This window comes from Trichomycterus rosablanca, chromosome 9 (genome assembly GCF_030014385.1).
Source record: "Trichomycterus rosablanca isolate fTriRos1 chromosome 9, fTriRos1.hap1, whole genome shotgun sequence".
NCBI lineage: Eukaryota > Metazoa > Chordata > Actinopteri > Siluriformes > Trichomycteridae > Trichomycterus > Trichomycterus rosablanca.
The window spans coordinates 34,189,328-34,207,514 of record NC_085996.1 but is presented as its reverse complement, the minus strand read 5'-3'; the positions used below and the strand labels follow the sequence as shown (position 1 = coordinate 34,207,514).

Sequence of the window (18,187 nt, the reverse complement as noted above, 5' to 3'; positions counted from 1 at the left end):
GTTTCGCGAATTTTGGTTCGTAATCCGAAATTTGTTCGTACGTTAAGTTGAAAAAGATAGTTTGTAACCCAAAATGTTCGTATGGTAAACGGTCCGTAACTCAAGGGTCTACTGTATCTGTTTGATGGATGGCAGAAACACATAATAGACATTTTTAAACAAAGCATTAAAAAAGGATCTATTAATCACAGTGTTGATTGGAACCCGGTGTTACACACATTTTACCTCTTACCTGAAACACTATTCTTAAAGATCTGATTTAATGCTCAATCGCTCTTTGTTTGGGCAAAAGCCACATGCCATCAGGCTTTTTAAATATTTTTAAAATAAAGCTTAAGCACTTTCTCTCAGGCATTTAGAGATCATTGTCTACAGAAGCTGCCCACATAAAAGAAGCTGAGATTAGACCTCATAAAATCAACAGAGTTCTCAAATGGCTGCTCTAACAGAGCAAATAAAACTGGGCGAGACACTCCGGGAACCAAACCAAGGTGAATTAGGGCTAAGTTGTTTTAAAGTGAAACTGTATTGGAGGGTAACTTTAGGCATAATGCAGATGTGCAGAGGAAAAACTTTTAGAATGCCATGCTTACACGCACACACACACACACACACACACACACACACACACACACACACAAACAGATGCACTACCTGTAAAGCGCTTCTTGCCAGAAGCATCAAATTCAGAGGACGGGCCGTTGTTGACGTGGCGTAACTCTGGCTGAGTTGTTGTGGTGGGAAGCTGAGTAGTAGGAGGCACCGTGGTCTCTGTGAAAAACTCATCTGAAGGGCAAAAGCACAATTAAAACAACAACACAGATCTTTAAAAAGTGCAAAACAATCTTTAAAATTGTACTTTAATAAATCTTTAATTACTGTTCATATTAAACATCAGAAGAGGTTAAATGTAATCAGTGAACTAGACCAATGTATGGTTGTTGGTGCCATAATGGCTGGTTTAAGTATGTTGAAAATTACTATAGCAGCTCTGTGGTTGTACACCGATCAGACATAACATTACCACCACCTCCTTGTTTCTACACTCACTGTCCATTTAATCAGCTCCACTTACCATATAGAAGCACTTTGTAGTTCTACAAATACTGACTGTACTCCATCTGTTTCTCTACATACTGTTTTAGGTTGCTTTCACCCTGTTCTTTAATGGTTAGGACCCCCACAGGACCACTACAGAGCAGGTATTATTTGGGTGGTGGATCATTCTCAGCATTGCAGTGACACTGACATGGTGGTGGTGTGTTGGTGTGTGTTGTGCTGGTATGAGTGGATCAGACCCAACAGTGCTGCTGGAATTTTTAAATACCTTGTTAACTCACTGTCCACTCTATTAGACACTTCTACCTAGTTGGTCCACCTTGTAGATGTAAAGTCAGAGACGATCGCTCATCTATTGCTGCTGTTTGAGTTGGTCAGTTGGAGAGTGACCCACCACCCAAATAATACCTACTCTGTAGTGGTCCTGTGGGGGTCCTGACCATTGAAGAACAGGATGAAAGCAGGCTAAAAAAGTATGTAGAGAAACAGATGGACTACAGTCAGTAATTGTAGAACTGCAAAGTGCTTCTATATGGTAAGTGGAGCTGATAAAATGGACAGTGAGTGTAGAAACAAGGAGGTAGTTTTAATGTTATGCCTGATCGGTGTAAATCCCTTGTTGAGGCCAGGAATGATCAACTCTTCCATTTCCGTGAGTCTGTCCTGACTCACAGTGGCTTGGTGGGTAGCACTGTCTGTGGGTAGCCCCCGTCTGTGTGGATTTCCTCCAGGAGCTCCAGTTTCCGCCCACAGTCCAAAGACATGCAGACAGGTTAACTAAAGATACTACATTAGTCTAGGTGTGATGGACTGGCTACCTGTCCACATCGACCCTAAATTGGTGGTAAAACAGACAATGACAGTATCTAAGGTTTTGAAACACTCACCATCTGGGTAGCAGTCCATTATTCCATTAGCATCCATCATGGGATCACCATTCTGATCAAGCCTTGAATACGTTCCAGGGGGACAGGTCGGAAAGTAGTAATCTTCAGATGTTGTCATCTCTGTTGTTGTGGGTTGAGGAGTGGTTGTGGTGGTGGTTGTAGTTGTTGTAGTCGTGGTTGCTATTGTCGTAGTGCTGGGTTTAGGGCGATCCAATCCCACTACAGGTTTTCCACCCACAGTGAGGATCTTATCTTTGGGGTTAACCACTGGCCGGCTGTCCCTCCCATGACCAAACAGTGCCATACCTTCCTGGTTTACTAACGGGCTGCCTTGCTCATCTATTAAATAAAAAAAGATCTGGTGGTTAATATTGCTAAAGCCAATTGCATTTAAAAGTTAAAAATAAGTTAAACAATAATCACACCAAAAATGGTTTTGCCATCTTCTCCAAGGATTACTTTCCTAGGTCGGCCTCTAGAATCCTGCAAAACCTTTCCATCTTCATTCATTAAGACCCCTTTATCCAGATCTACAACCTAAGGGAGGGTACATTCACTGTAAATACATGAGAAAGATTAAACAATACACATGACAGGACATAAGCCACATCAAGATGTCTTTTATAAGCAGGTTTAAACATCCTATTATTTTTGCTTAGCAAGGTTCATAATACTAAACACACCCATCTGGATCCATCAGGGCCTGTGATATATTTGACTTCATTTGACTTTGTATTTTCATTCGATGTTGATGTAACTTTGCCATTTGAAGCTGTAAGGTTTGGTCGTCCGTTTTTGGCTATTTCAGCAAAAAAAGAAAAAAAAAAGTAAAATATGAATATGTGCATCATTTTCTCTTGTACCATGTGGAGAACATAAAGTTTACCTTGCCTATAAGTAGGCTTAGGCAAGATGACTGGGGCTTTGCTCCTTGAAGAAGAGGAAGATCTGCCGGGAAAGTGTACCCTTGATCCCATCACTGGATTACGAGCCGGAGCTGACGAGACACCTTGATTTGCACCATTTGAATTTTCACTTGTTGTAGGTTGCCTCGGTTGGGAGCGTAAGTTCGAGTCCACACTCAATCTCTCATTGCTGTCTTTGTTAGAACTTGTGACTTGGTTTGTAGGTGAAGTCTGCTGTTGCTGGGATGCAGAAGAAGATAAAGAAGTTGAAATGGCTGGTGAAGAAGATCCTTGTCTAGAAGGAGAGCCCAACTTTGGTTTTTGCGCTGGCTGTAACCCACCACGGAGCCGTAACTCGTTCAGACGACTTCCCAGCAGAGCAGAACGAACCTTTTCATTTAAACCCAAACCAGTTTTCCGGGGTGAGGTATAGACTGACTGAGAACCAGTGCCAGACTTTTGCACAGGTCGCTGAGACTCTTTAACCTCTGAGGTAGTAGGTGAAGCAGTTGGAACAACATTTTTCTGGCTAATTTCATATGTTTCTTTGGTGGCTTCATAAGGTAAATCATCTTCATGATAATTGCTAGTCTGTGAATCTCTGTCGTCAGTGGGATCATTAGATGAAGTTAATCTGTTGTTTGAAACGGTTTGTTTTGTAGGTTTTGCAGAGGTTTGTTCTGGTAAATGTTTGGAGGTGTAGGTTGTTGGGGAATCTTTGGTTTTATCTCTGAGCTCATGTCCTCTCAGAATTGGACTCTTTGCTCCTACAGAAGAAGCAAGCCTGCTCCATGGGACCCTGCTATCCTTTCTTCGACTACCCATTACTATCCTGGAATTTCTATTAGCCGAGGAGGAAAACTGTCCTGTATGAGAGGGGCTTGTTTCAGAAGGTGTTTGAGATGAAGCTGAGTTACTGTCTTTTGAAGTATCAGTATACCTTTCTGTTGATTTCTCCTCTTTGATAGGGGGTCGAGTGGTCGTATACTGATAAGGAGAAGATGGAGATTCATTATTTTTAATGTCCTTTTCTTTAATTTCAAGGTCATTCTTGTTGGAATTGGTTGTATCTTGGATGCTGGTTGGGTGGGTATTTTTACTGGCAGGAGGACTGGATTCTTTTGAAGTTTGTTCTGGTTGTTGTCTGTGACCCTTGTTTGAAACTATTCTTCGGCCATTTAAATAAACAGAACTAGATCCTGAGGCTCTGCCTCGAGTTGCAGGGTTAGAAACTCTACTCATTCCAGATGAAGAAGGTAATGAGGAGGATTCTGATGACGAGGAAGCTGATGATGATGATGATGATGATGATGAGAGCTTTTTATCTTTTCCTGTCTTTGTGTCGTGACCAGATAGGGTGGGTGACTTTGTTTCCGGAGCACTGATCTTTTCCTCAGAACTGGTGGATACTTTTTTGGCAATTACAGAGTCTTGGATGTTGGGTAAATTGTAAGATGGTCCATTTTGATTTCTTGTCCGTGACCCAGAGCTACTAGAGGTTGGCCGTCTACTACCAATAGAGGATGTCCGAGGTGTCAAAGACTGGGAATGCCGATGGTCCTGTGTTTTAGGAAGCGAGAAATGCTTTGGAGGGGAAGTCTGAGTGTTAAGTAAAGAGCCTGATTTCTTGGGCCCAGATGGAATTTTATGTTCCATCCCCCTAGTTTTTGATGGGACATTATTAGCAGTTTCAGGCTGGGAATTTTCAGCTGCTTCATTTTCATCTGTCCGTTCCTCTGTTGCTGTCTCTTCCTCCTCCTCTTCTTTATTTCTATCCATGAATGTTTTGGATTTAGACCCCGAATGCCTGACAGAACCCCTCACGGATGAAAAAATGCTGTGGTAGGATCGTGTCTGCGAGAAGGGCCGGGATATCTTTGGTGAAGTTGGCGGAGCAGTGGTAGTAGTATCAGGTTTATCGATCTCCTCCGTTTCCTGGTCATCCGACTCTTCAGATGTAGATTCTCTAGAGGGGATCTTAAACTGAGTGGAATATCCTGAAGCTGTTGTGCTCGCTGGCAATAAAGAGAGAATACTAATTTAAATAATTGTTTATAGCAATCCAAGCATCTGGTTCAGTTTATTTATAATCAGTGATAGTATTTGCACCAATTTGACTTACATTTAGGCATAACAACACTCAAAGCTTGGGACTGTGGTCCTTGTCCTTTCCTGTTAACCGCTCGTATTTTAAAGATATAGCGATCACCTGGGGTCAGTCCATCTACAGTTGCTGAGGTAAGCGTGCCTCGATATGTTACTGACTTTGATCCGAATGGTTTTAATGCTGGAGCGTAAGAGAGGATGTATTCTGGAAGAAAAATAACAAAATGACTAGTCGCTTTTATTTTGACTGTGTTTAGAAGTACAATTTTTATACTCTACGCCACAAAGGATCATGCCAAGGACATGACACACAATGGAAAGTAAAAAACAAAATATTTTCCAGCAGTGCATAGCATGTAGAACCATGAAATATTATTTATTATATTTGTACCGTGGTAGAAAAATAGTTCAATAATTCACTCTGTCCAGGTCTTTCCATAACTAGTGCTCTCAGAAGGCTACATTTCATACAGACTACATAAACAGAGTTTACTGCAGTATAAAACATGAGGTCTCACCTCTAATTCTACCATTGGGTTCATCAGGTGGATCCCATGTTGCTGTGATAGCAGTGCCTTTCCCTCGAAGTGGTTTCACCTCAAAGTTCTCAGGAGGGCCAGAAGGAACTGCAAAGTTAAATACATTTCACGGCAGGTTCTTAATGGAAAACAAAACACAGCTATACAAAGTGTTTCAAAAGTAAAAAACACCAACATAAATTGAAAATGGTTCGGCAGACGGTGATCCAATTTTAGACACAACCTGGATGTGTGTGACACATCAAACTGCTAGAAAATTCCAGAATACAGAAATTGCACAAATCGGTATTTAGATGACATTCTTATCTAAGTGCAGCTAGGCACGTTGCTTGCTAATTGCTTAATCCTTATAAGATACGCCTTCAAGCCAGAAATGGGCCTGTAAAGCTGGTGTAAAACACAACAGAATGACAGTAGCTCTAAAGAGTTTTATTAAACCCAGAACAAAATTAGTATCTATAAAAATTATTATCAATATAGTTTGCTGTATTGGAAATTAAACAATGCTGTAATTGTGATACTAGATCTGGGTTTAAACATACCAAGCATGGTAAACTATTCCCTCTTATGTATACAACATGAGAATCAGTGTAGGCTAGTTTAAGTTCATTTAATTTAAATGTCTCAGTTCTAAACAGGATTCACTGAAAGTGGGGGCACATACATGTTACTGGACATTTATCCTAGCTACAAGCTTTGAGACCAGGTTTTGGCAGTAGACATGGGCCTCCTCAGGGTACCATGACTTCAGCTCTTCTAGCAGGCACAGTAACTCATACTTAAAGTATAACAAACACAAGCAGTGTCTTTGTTCTTTTGTTTCATTGAGTTAAACATGGGGCAGGGTCTCACTTAACATTAAGTATAGTGTATGTCAGATCTGTTAATCTCAAATAGTTTCCCAAATTAATGGGGTGTTCAATGAAACTTGTAATGTCAAAGGCCAATGAGTAAGACTTTCCCAAAGGTTTCAAAACAGGATGCCCTCTGGTGCCCATATGTAAAAAATCAGCACTTTTCTGCTGCTACTTTTTATAAACGTGGTTGCTTGTAATAAAATATAAAATAGTATTTATGCAAATTTAAATTAGGTAAACATTTAACACTTCCAAACCGAGCTTTCTGCCTGTACTTACTGGTGATTCTGCATATTTAATAATTAAAATGCAAAATGCTTATCAGTTTCTTTTTTTTTTTTTCAGAAATGGCCCTAAAGCAAAGGTTTGGGCATGGCCTAGTTGTGACTGCTTAGGGGACACACTTCATAACAGAGTAAAATGTACCTTTTGTATCTTTATTTGGTATATTTTCACAGCATTAAAGTACATTATTGTAAGTACAAAACATATATTCTCAAGGGTAACACTTCAGCCAAAAAGCACTTCTATTTCTGAGAGTTTACTCTCGAGAAAGCTTGTAAATGTTCAGGTTTAACCTAAATGCAGATAATTTCATAATTTAAAGTGTCTGCACAAAACAAACAAACAAAATCTTAAATCAGGGGTTTTCAACCTGTGGGGGAGTACCTGTCCGGGGGGGGGGGCAACATTATGAGATTTTTTTTTTTTACTTCTAAAACTAAAGCAATTAATTTTTCACCCACAGGAGACATATTTCATTAGTTTTGCTGACCATGCCCACACACACGTTTAATGTTGTCCAGCTCAGTCTGAAAAAATAACCGTTGGCTAGCAAAACTTAAAAACAGGGATAACAGTGAAGATAAATCGTTAACAAAAACAATTACAGCTGTTATAGGACATGGGTGTGTGTGTCTTTAAGAGAGGTGTATAGTGGGAGATGCTCTGTTCACAATATCGCTATAAGTGATTCAGGAGTCGGTTCTTTTCTGAAGCGAACCGCACGTTTCTCTTCTCAGTCATCTCTCCGTTTTTACTGTTATTAATAAATGCTGCGGTTTTAAATCTACTAAATCTACTATCATCTACTACAGAACATTTTGTGTGACTCGCTTTTTTTGCAGGAGGCTTAATTAAACTGGCTGTTACCACAGAGCGGTAGCCAAGTCAGACTCGTTCTGTCCGTGAAGCTAAAAGTTAGCTCCCGTTAGTTTTCTGTCAGTCAAAAGAGTATCCTGAACCAGCGAACTTAGCAACTGATGTACTTTTGCCTCACCTTGGCTTTGTGAAGTAACGTTTTCTGCTCTCATTTACATCAAAAGCAACCAAAAATCAGCAAAATTGCATCGTATGTATGATGTGCACAACGTTAATTATATTATTTTTGCTTGTCAAGAGCTTTCAAATTGGTTTCTGTTTGAGGTTGGCACACGGAGGGGGGCGCATGTCCAAAAAGGTTGAAAACCCCTGTCTTCAATGACAGGTATTTAGTAGCACAAAGTGTTCAAGCTTCTAATTAAACAAACCTGATTCAGGAGTCCTTTGGAATACAGACACACTCCATTTCCCCTCTTCGTCTCCTTGGGTAATTCGAACAGAGAACTCATACATTCCATCTGCAGAAAGCTTCTCAATCAGGAGTCGCCTCTGTGTGGTCTCCTTATACTCCCACCGAGCAGATTCTCCCTTCTCTCTGTACCTTACAGTGTAATGCCTACGTATATAAGACATTAAGAATTAACACATAAAACCACATTTTCCTAACACGTGTGTTATTGTATTGTATTATACAGTATATGCACCATTTGTAGTTGATAATGACTAGGTATAGTTCTTACCTAGTGCCTTCAGGAATGTTTTTTTGTTTCTGGACCAGTGGATCTATCCATGTGATGAGGACCGACTGGGCGGACTGAACTCTCACCGTTACGTCTTCTGCCTCTTCCACTAACTCGGGCTCTAATAAATACACTTGATGGTTAAAAATGTTCACAGTTTAGGTTTATATAGTTGAAAGTACTTCACAGGATTTGTTCCAAATATCTGCCTTGCACTGTAAACTAGATCAAACCAGTAGGTAAAATTAACCAGTAAAATCATCTGTGTGGTAAAAGATTCTCGCATAACATTAATTATTTCGTAATTTAGTTATAGTGCAGAGATTTTAAATAATGTGTGTCATTGTATTATTGGCAGTTGCCTAGTGGTTAAGGTACAAGACTAGTAAGGTCGAAAGATCACTGGTTCAAGCCCCACCACTGCCAGGTGGCCCCAATTGCTTAGAGAGTACACTGTCACAGTACTGTAAGTCGCTTTGGATAAAAGTGTCTGCTAAATGCTGAAAATGTAAATGCTTTACAGAATGAGAGGCTCTGTACCTGGAGGAGGGATTTCAGCCTTGTTGATTGGTGTACTCCTTATTGGGGTTTTTTGTGCCTGCAGTGAGACCACATGGACCGACTCAGATGCTACGAACAGAAGAGAACATCAGCTACAGTTTAACATCAACACACTTTGTCTGTATTCCTGTTATATTATCAGGAACTCACTTATATTCTTACCTAATTTGGGCTTGTTAGCATTGCGCTGGTCAGCCTGGGGCTGACTAAGGTCCACTCTGTGTTTGTTGTTGGGACGTATGGGAAGGTATCCCCGGCGTGGAGCCTCTGGGCCCGAGGAGGACTGAGGGGCTCTCTGCTGCAGTGTCGGTCTCTGAACTGAGGGACGAGGGTTTATCTTAGAGAACTCAGGTGACCTTCTACCTAACAAGAGATCAGAATATTAGATTTGTTAATTAGAAAGGATTGGGACAGTAGTTTCAGCAAGTCAAAGCTTTACAGTCAGAATTAAGGTCAATTTTTATATGTGTGCAAAATAAAGTTGGGGTCGGGTGTAATTGTTTAGCACAAGCGCACAATTGTTTAGCACAAGCAATATAATGAGCTTTTTTTGGACATGTATGGGGTCTCTACATCTTCAAACCCCCAAAATGTGCATACTGCTTCTTTAAGATTAAAGAAACTCTAGTATGAACAACAGGGCAAAAAGCAAAACACATAAAAAAGTAAACTGTAGTTATCCTTCATAACTGTAATTCAGGACCATACAGTTTTATAAGCATCTGCTCTCCTGGTTCAGTTTTATTGTTTTTAAGTGGTATTCCTTATCCGCCTAAATTAAACCTGCATATCATCTTGTCAGACAGTCATTGCCTCTTCCTCTCAGTCAAAACATTGTTATACAATGTCATACATTCAATAAACTCTCGTTCTTCTGCTGTCCTCCACCTTATACTTTGCCCTGTTTGCTGCACAGACTATTTTTACAGAATATGTAATGAAAAACACTCTCCTGTGTGCTTCCCTCGTCTCGCTCAATAATCATTCTCAGATGATGTATTGCAGTCTGATTTTTTTCATTGGCTACATTGCCAAAATAGTTCGAACTGATTGTGACAAAATCAACTGGGACTGTTCCAAAGGTAGAAACACAGATGTCTGAAAGCAACACCAAGCAGACATTCAGAGAGCAAAAGAGAGTTTTTTTGTTACGTGGAATTGCATAATTTAATGTTTTCTTAGCTCTAATGTACAGCTTATATGGTTTAAAATGATTTAAAAAAAAATGTATGTTTTATTTAAAAGAAGTTATTTTATCAGACCCAAGTTTGAACTACGTTATTGTATAAAATATAAAAAATATTATAAAACAAATCATGGTTCTGTTTAAATGATCATGGTGTTACAGGTCCTAGTCCTTAAATGGCAGTTATCACCACTGTTAACCTGCATGTTAACTAATAAGAGTCCCTCATCAAAATGCCCATCATTAGCTTAACCAACTTTAGTAAATGGTTTATGCTTTTTAGTAAATGGTTTATGCTTTTTAGTAAATGGTTTATGCTTTTTTTGTACACATAAACGCTATTCAAACTAAACTATGCAAAAAAGCCATCAGCTTATTGGATTGGCTGTTGAATCGAAGATGGAACTAACATCTGTGTCTGTTAATGTACACTTTTGATGAGATCTTATTGTTGATCTGCGTTTTGAGTGTACAACGCCATCTAGTGTATAGTGATAAACAATTGGGGGTCACAATTTTAATCAGTCAGTCAGTCAGTCAGTCAGGCTCATCAAAAACAAAGCAGTTAAAGCATGTACAGTCCTCTTTACAATTATTGACGCTCCTTGTAAAGATAAGTTTTCACCTTTTGGTAAAGTAGCTTAATCACACAAATAAAATGTGAAAAAGAAAATCAACCATTCATAACTAATAATAATTTTTAACAAGACATGTGACAATCATTGGCACCGCTAGAAATTTTAAGGAACATAATTTGCAACTACAGCCTTTTTTTCATTTCTCAAACATTTTTAATCTGATGAACTTTTAAGCAGTAAATTATGGTAAACATGGAAAATACAAGAGAACACACAATGTAAACAACCATCTAAATGACCGAGCTAAACAACCACAATTACACTGATCAGCCATAACATTAAAACCACCTCCTTGTTTCTACACTGCTTCTTCACTGTCCATTTGTGCTCCACCTACCACATAGGAGCACTTTGTAGTTCTACAATTACTGAATGTAGTCCATCTGTTTCTCTACATACCTTTTAACCTGCTTTCACCCTGTTTTTCAATGGTCATGACCCCCACAGGACCACCACAGAGCAGGTATTATTTAGGTGGTGGATCATTCTCAGCACTGCAGTGACACTGACATGGTGGTGGTGTGTTAGTGTGTGTTGTGCTGGTATGAGTGGATCACACACAGCAGTGCTGCTGGAGTTTTTAAATACTGTCCACTCTATTAGACACTCCTAGTTGGTCCACCTTGTAGATGTAAAGTCAGAGACGATCGCTCATCTATTGCTGCTGTTTGAGTTGGTCATCTTCTAGACCTTCACCAGTGGTCACAGGAGATTGATTGCCCACAGGGCGCTGTTGGCTGGATGTTTTTGGTTGGTGGACTATTCTCAGTCCAGCAGTGACAGTGAGGTGCTTAAAAACCCCAGCAGCGCTGCTGTGTCTGATCCACTCATACCAGAACAACACACACTAACACACCACCACCATGTCAGTGTCACTGCAGTGCTGAGAATGAGTCACCACCCAAATAATACCTGCTCTGTGATGGTCCTGACCATTGAAGAACAGCATGAAAGGGGGCTAACAAAGCATGTAGAGAAACAGATGGACTACAGTCAGTAATTGTAGAACTACAAAGTGCTTCTATATAGTAAGTGGAGCTGATAAAATGCACAGTGAGTGTAGAAACAAGGAGGTGGTTTTAATGTTATGGCTGATCAGTGTAGAGTTCACAGTCAACCAACAACCCCTGCACAGTGTGGAAGACAGTAAGAGAAGAAAATGATCGTGGCAATGTGGTTTTGTTTAAAACAACTGGGATTTAATTTTGCAAGCTGCTGTTCCTCTAAAGGTCCTAAAAACCAAGAGTACATGGCATCCTGGACTCCATAAAACACCAGAAAATCTGTCTCTGCCAAGAAAATAAAAATGACTCCTCATTAAATCAGCAGGACAATGATACAAAACAGATCCAGATCAACAGAAAAATGGTCTAATGAACACAAAATCAAGCTTCTGCCATGAGCATCTCAGTCCCCTGATCTAAACCCTATTAAAAACCTTTGGGGTGAGCTAAAGAGGAGAGTCTATAAAAGAGGACCTAGGACAATCTGGACAGATTGTGTAAAAAGGAAAAGTCAAAGTCTATTTCACTGGCAAAAAGAGGCTGTACTAAATGCAGGGGTGCCAATAATTGTGGCAGAATCATTTTACTTTCTCATTTTTTTAAGTATGATAATAAGCTAATTTACCAAAAGTTTCTAAATAACCTTTTACTCTTCTTTACCATGGGTGCAAATAGTTGTGAAGGGAACTGTAGACTAAATGTATATTTATAAATGTCTATCAGGGTGAATAAGTTCTTGGACGACTAAAAGGACTGGAATGAGAGGAAAGAAAAAAGAGAAAAAGAAAGTGAAAAAAAGATGGACCAAGAGAGTATGAAAAAGTGTGTGTGTGTGTGTGTGTGTGTTTGGGGGGGTGGGGTATGGGGGGGGGGGGGGGGGGGGGGGTGTGCTTAAAAGAGACCCTTATTCCAGCCAGGGTGCTTTGGCTAAACTAAGCCCCATTTTTCCGCACTGTCTCACATTGTAAGAGACAGTACTTTAATGTGTTTACTCTGGCATGATTTCTCAAGACACAGCAATGTCACCAAAAAAATGAATAGCCTACTAAACTAATGAAGGAGACTGAACAGGTCTGGAAATACAATTTCCAAACTGTAGAACTTGAGTTGCTCCTAAGTCGGCTTTATTTTTCCCTCCAAACATGCTTCTGAAGCCTTCAGGTGGTTAGACAGAGTGTGCTTTAATTATTCGATTGGCCTGTAAATTGGTGTAAATCAGTGTGGATAAAGTTTCTACTCATCTTCTCAAAAAACACAAAATAAAGTACTTAATAATACACAACAAAACATTATTATAGAAAAGTATGAAACTCTTTTTTTCCCACTTTTTAAGGCTTTAGCTTAACTAAATGGACTGCAGAGTGAGAGCATGCATTGTTATCTAACAAATCAAACTGTTCTGGAAATAGTGAACACCTTGTTTTCTGAGCCACAGTTAAAAAAAAACTGTCCACATTGTTAGCAGAGTAAAGCCATCATCTGTAATCGTATGAGAGGGTGATAGTGTCAATCACATGGCATTATTAACAGGTTTTTTTCCGTCATGTCCATGATTGTTTTAACATGACGATGCCAATATACACTGATCAGCCATAACATTAAAATCACCTCCTTGTTTCTACACTCACTGTTCATTTTATCAGCTCCACTTACCATACAGAAGCATTTTGTAGTTCTACAATTACTGACTGTAGTCCATCTGTTTCTCTACATACCTTTTTAACCTGCTTTCATGCTATTCTTTAATGCTCAGGACCACCACAGGATCACTACAGAGCAGGTATTATTTAGGTGGTGGATCATTCTCAGCACTGCAGTGACACTGACATGGTGGTGGTGTGTTAGTGTGTTTTGTGCTGGTATGAGTGGATCAGACACAGCAATGCAGATGGAGTTTTTAAATACCGTGTCCACTCACTGTCCACTCCATTAGACACTCCTACCTAGTTGGTCCACCTTGTAGATGTAAAGTCAGAGACGATCGCTCATCTATTGCTGCTGTTTGAGTCTGTCATTTTCTAGACCTTCATCAGTGGTCACAGGATGCTGCCCATGGGACGCTGTTGGTTGGATATTTTTGGTTGGTGGACTATTCTCAGTCCAGCAGTGACAGTGAGGTGTTTAAAAACTCCATTAGCATTGCTGTGTCTTATCCACTCATACCAGCACAACACACACTAACACACCACCACCATGTCAGTGTCACTGCAGTGCTGAGAATGATCCACCACCCAAATAATACCTACTCTGTGGTGGTCCTGTGGTGGTCCTGACCATTGAAGAACAGCATGAAAGGGGGCTAACAAAGCATGCAGAGAAACAGATGGACTACAGTCAGTAATTGTAGAACTACACAACAACTTCTATATGGAAAGTGGAGCTGATAAAATGGACAGTGAGTGCAGAAACACTACAAAGTCTATGCAATTCCATCTCAATGTCTTTGATACCTTTAATTACTGTCACATTTAAAATAAGTCAGTTAAAAGTCTTGTGACTGACTGGCACCATATGCAGGATGTATGGACTCAACCACAACCCTGACCATGCAAGAATGATTACTGGATATGAATAACGGCAAAATGTTAACTGTCATACTCTTATCGGACAGCTTAAAAAACTCCTACTCTTAGACTTTCTATTTTATATAAGATTATATTGAATGGCTCTCTGAAGCTTTTCTGACAAACCGTAAACCAGGTTTAACTGTTTAAATGAAGAGATACGACAGATCTACTCACTGACCTTTAAAGGAAGAGCTTAGTCTGTGTTACTGTACATGTCTCTAATACCAGCGGCTTTAAAGGTAAAGAATGCGCTTCTCTCTCAACCTCTTATCTCTGTTTCTCCATCTGTTTCCTACTTTCCCTCATTCCTTTCTTACGACTTTTTATGGTATGCACCTTGCTGCATTTTATTTTGCCTTCTGGCAGGTATTGGATGGAATAACAAGCTCCAGGGGCCAGATATGTTCATATAGTCCAGTAAGTATGCTCTTGGATAACTTTTATGTGGCTTGGCTCCCAACACATGTTCATACCTGGTCTTGATGGGAGCAGCTATAATGAATTCCAACGTGTCGTATTTACTTTGTGAAACAATGTTTCATTTTAAGTATTTAATCAAGTATTTAATGATGACATTATATACATATATATACACATACATATATAACCACCTCCTTGTTTCTACACATATTGTCCATTTTATCAGCTTCACGTACCATATAGAAGCACTTTGTAGTTCTGTAGCACTGATGAAGGTCTAGAAGATGACCAACTAAAACAGCAGCGATAGAAGAGCGATCGTCTCTAAATTTACATCTACAAGGTGAACCAACTAGGTAGGAGTGTCTAAGTGGACAGTGAGTGGACACTGTGTTTAAAAACTCCAGCAGCGCTGCTGTGTCTGATCCACTCATAGCAGCACAACACACACTAACACACCACCACCATGTCAGTGTCACTGCAGTGCTGAGAATGATCCACCACCTAAATAATACCTGCTCTGTGGTGGTCCTGTGGGGTCCTGACCATTGAAGAACAGCACGAAAGGCGGCTAACAAATCATGCAGAGAAACAGATGGACTTCTGTCAGTAATTATGGAACTACAAAGTGCTTCTATATGGTAAGTGGAGCTGATAAAATGGACAGTGTGTGTAGAAACAAGGAGGTGGTTTTAATGTTATGGCTGATTAGTGTATATTTTAAGATGTGAGGTGGTAGTGGCATAGTTTGGTGGTTTTTAACAGCTTAAGCCCTAATGAATTGCACAAAGCCTTTTGACCAAATTTTTCAACTATGTCTATTGTTAAAAGCAGTGATTGTTTTCACATTCATTTTATACAAATTACATTGTCATTAAGTAGGAATAGCACTGCTATGTAACATTTTTGTAATTTAGTGTAAGATTTAGTTAATTCCAAGAACACTAAAGAGAGTAAAATACATTACATATAAATCATATTATAATGGTAACTACTTCTTGGGCAGACTGTTCCACAAAGAAAACTGAAAATCGGATGGAACAAAAAAAGCCACAAGACAATTTAGCATTCCTTTAGTGCACACCATTACACAAAGTACTAAAAACTGCAGTTATAAAAATAATTATGGTCTCTGTAAAAAGTTTCACTAAAGACAGAAAAATGAATCAAATGCACTTTTAAAGAAATTAACTTATATCTCTTAATTTGCCCATTCAGACACAGATTAAAGCTAAATGTTATGGCAACACTATGACATTGCCAAAGCCAATCCAAAACCCTATTGATATAACATTACAGGAATGTTAGCAATGCAAGCAAACTCAGAAAAGGTTCTTCTATTGTCTCAGTCTCTTTTTTTTGTTTTTATCCTTATATTGGCCTCTCTTTATTTGTTAAATATGTATAATCTGACATAAGTGGTTACCGATGTCTTAAGACAATTCTGGGATATCTGTGAAGAGACCTGAAGACTGCAGTTCACAAATTCTTGCAATCCAGTCTGATAAAGCTTGAGACTATCTGCCATGAAGAATGGAATAAACTGCCCAAATCCAAGTGTGCAAAGCTTGTAGAGATGTACCCAAGAAATCTTGCAGCTGTAAATGCTGCCAATGGGACCTTTACATAGTTTTGAATAATGTGTGTGAATACTTACACTATGTTAACTTTTTTTAGTTTTTAGTTGTTAATTAATTTTTTAAAAACTCTAAAAACATTTTTGATTTCTGTAAGTACAATAAAACAGTTGCAGAGATTAATGAAATACCCAGACTGTCAAACTTCAGAAAGTAATTTATATACTATAATATATACTATATATATTACTTTAATCTGTACTTGGTTCTGTTGTGCATACAATAAAAATAAAGAATCTTGAACTAATACTTTGAATTGGTACACTTAATACACTTTTGCCATTTGTTTTGTTGCTTACTCATAGCCAGTTAATGTTGGATAACATTTTTCTCTTAAAAAAATGGATTTTGTATTTAAAAACTGTATTTGTATTCACACAAAACCATCTTGAAATAAAAATCTTAAAATGAGGTGTGACAAACATGCAGAAATGAAATAAATTGCCTGTGAGCTGACCTCTACTATAAACAGAGAGCACAGTTCTTCAATTCTCCATAATAAAACATAATAAACAGATTTTTTACGTACGACTTACTAACTCTGGTTCCAAGTATAACTGCCTTTTTCAGAAAGTGTGTGATTGGAGCACGACCTGCCCTGTAGCCAAACATACCTGCCACTTTCTGGAGGGGAAATGATTTCCATGAAAAATGGTACATGTACCAGCTGATGTAGAAAAACGTTTAACCTTATGCTTGAGTTTAATGATATAGGATTTTATTAATTGTTAGATGTGGTAGTGTGGACACTATGGATATGGAGGACAATTGACTATAGTTAACTGCTGACATTGTAAAGCATGATTGATTGGAAAGACATTTGTGTTTTATGTAATTGCCTCTGTTATTAATATCACATTTTTATGAATAACTGAATGTGTTACCTACCTGGTGAGGAGCCGTTAACAGATCTGCCTTCAACAGGAAAGCCATCCAGTTTTACCCACTCTCCTCCTATAGTAAATATTACAGTCATTTCAATGCTTTATCATTTTTTAATTTTTAAAAGCAATTTTTTTTTTATAAATGACATTTTAAATAATCTATAAGTGAAAACTGATTAATTATAATAATTATAATAATTTAATGTAAAATACAATAAAAACAAGAATTTGACATTTCTTTTAAACCCCTTCTTAACTGACAAAGTACAAAAAAAATTATTTTAATGTTTTCACTGACCAACCTGATTGTATTTTGTAAATCTAAACAAATTTTGAATTTGATGCCTACAGCAAGAATAAACGTATTCATAATACAGTAGACCCTTGACTTACGAATTTAATTGGTTCCGAAGGGCTGTTCTTAAGTCAAAATGTTCGTTAGTTAAACCTTTTTTTCCCATAAGAAATAATGTAAATAGAATTAATCCGTGCCAGACCTCCCAAACCCCCCCTTACCTAACCTTTCTAACGTCTTAAATGGTCTTTTTTTGTTATAAATACAAGTGTATTTTCTCTTAAATCTTAAATTATAGAATAGACATTCCTGTAATAAACAATAATAAACAACAATACACAGTAGTAGTGTACTGTACATAAAATCACACATCACACATTTTAGTACAGTATGTGTGCTGTACCATACATCATAATACATTTCCTTCTTTTTATATAAAATGTATCTACCAGAAACAACAATAACTCATATTTTTTAAATTATTTCCTTCTTTATTTCAGTAGTATTGTATTTTGTATGTGTAATTGCACGAAAGAAAGAATACTTTACTGAACCGACTTCCTTCTTCTCTCTCACTCACTGTCCCCTCTGTCTGATACACAGTGACAGCTACTGGCAAGAGTAATTATACTACAACAACAAATAACACCGTCTGCTGTCCGAATGTTTGCTTACTGTATATACAGGGGTTGGACAAAATAACTGAAACACCTGGTTTTAGACCACAATAATTTATTAGTATGGTGTAGGGCCTCCTTTTGCGGCCAATACAGCGTCAATTCGTCTTGGAAATGACATATA

The 18,187-nt window shown here is 38.5% G+C and overlaps 1 protein-coding gene across 1 annotated transcript in view; it reads right to left on the bottom strand.

Moving 5' to 3' along the window:
* fndc1 (fibronectin type III domain containing 1) overlaps positions 1-18,187 on the bottom strand; it is a 56,082-nt gene that overhangs the window by 15,515 nt on the left and 22,380 nt on the right. Inside the window, exons 4-15 of the mRNA XM_063002527.1 lie at positions 17,096-17,161; positions 8,918-9,118; positions 8,735-8,824; positions 8,195-8,315; positions 7,883-8,070; positions 5,476-5,583; positions 4,974-5,162; positions 2,833-4,866; positions 2,630-2,745; positions 2,372-2,483; positions 1,947-2,285; positions 655-786 (exon numbers count right to left, since the gene is read on the bottom strand). Of these exons, the coding sequence (XP_062858597.1) occupies positions 655-786; positions 1,947-2,285; positions 2,372-2,483; positions 2,630-2,745; positions 2,833-4,866; positions 4,974-5,162; positions 5,476-5,583; positions 7,883-8,070; positions 8,195-8,315; positions 8,735-8,824; positions 8,918-9,118; positions 17,096-17,161 (3,696 nt within the window). The remainder of the gene's footprint in view (positions 1-654; positions 787-1,946; positions 2,286-2,371; positions 2,484-2,629; positions 2,746-2,832; positions 4,867-4,973; positions 5,163-5,475; positions 5,584-7,882; positions 8,071-8,194; positions 8,316-8,734; positions 8,825-8,917; positions 9,119-17,095; positions 17,162-18,187) is intronic.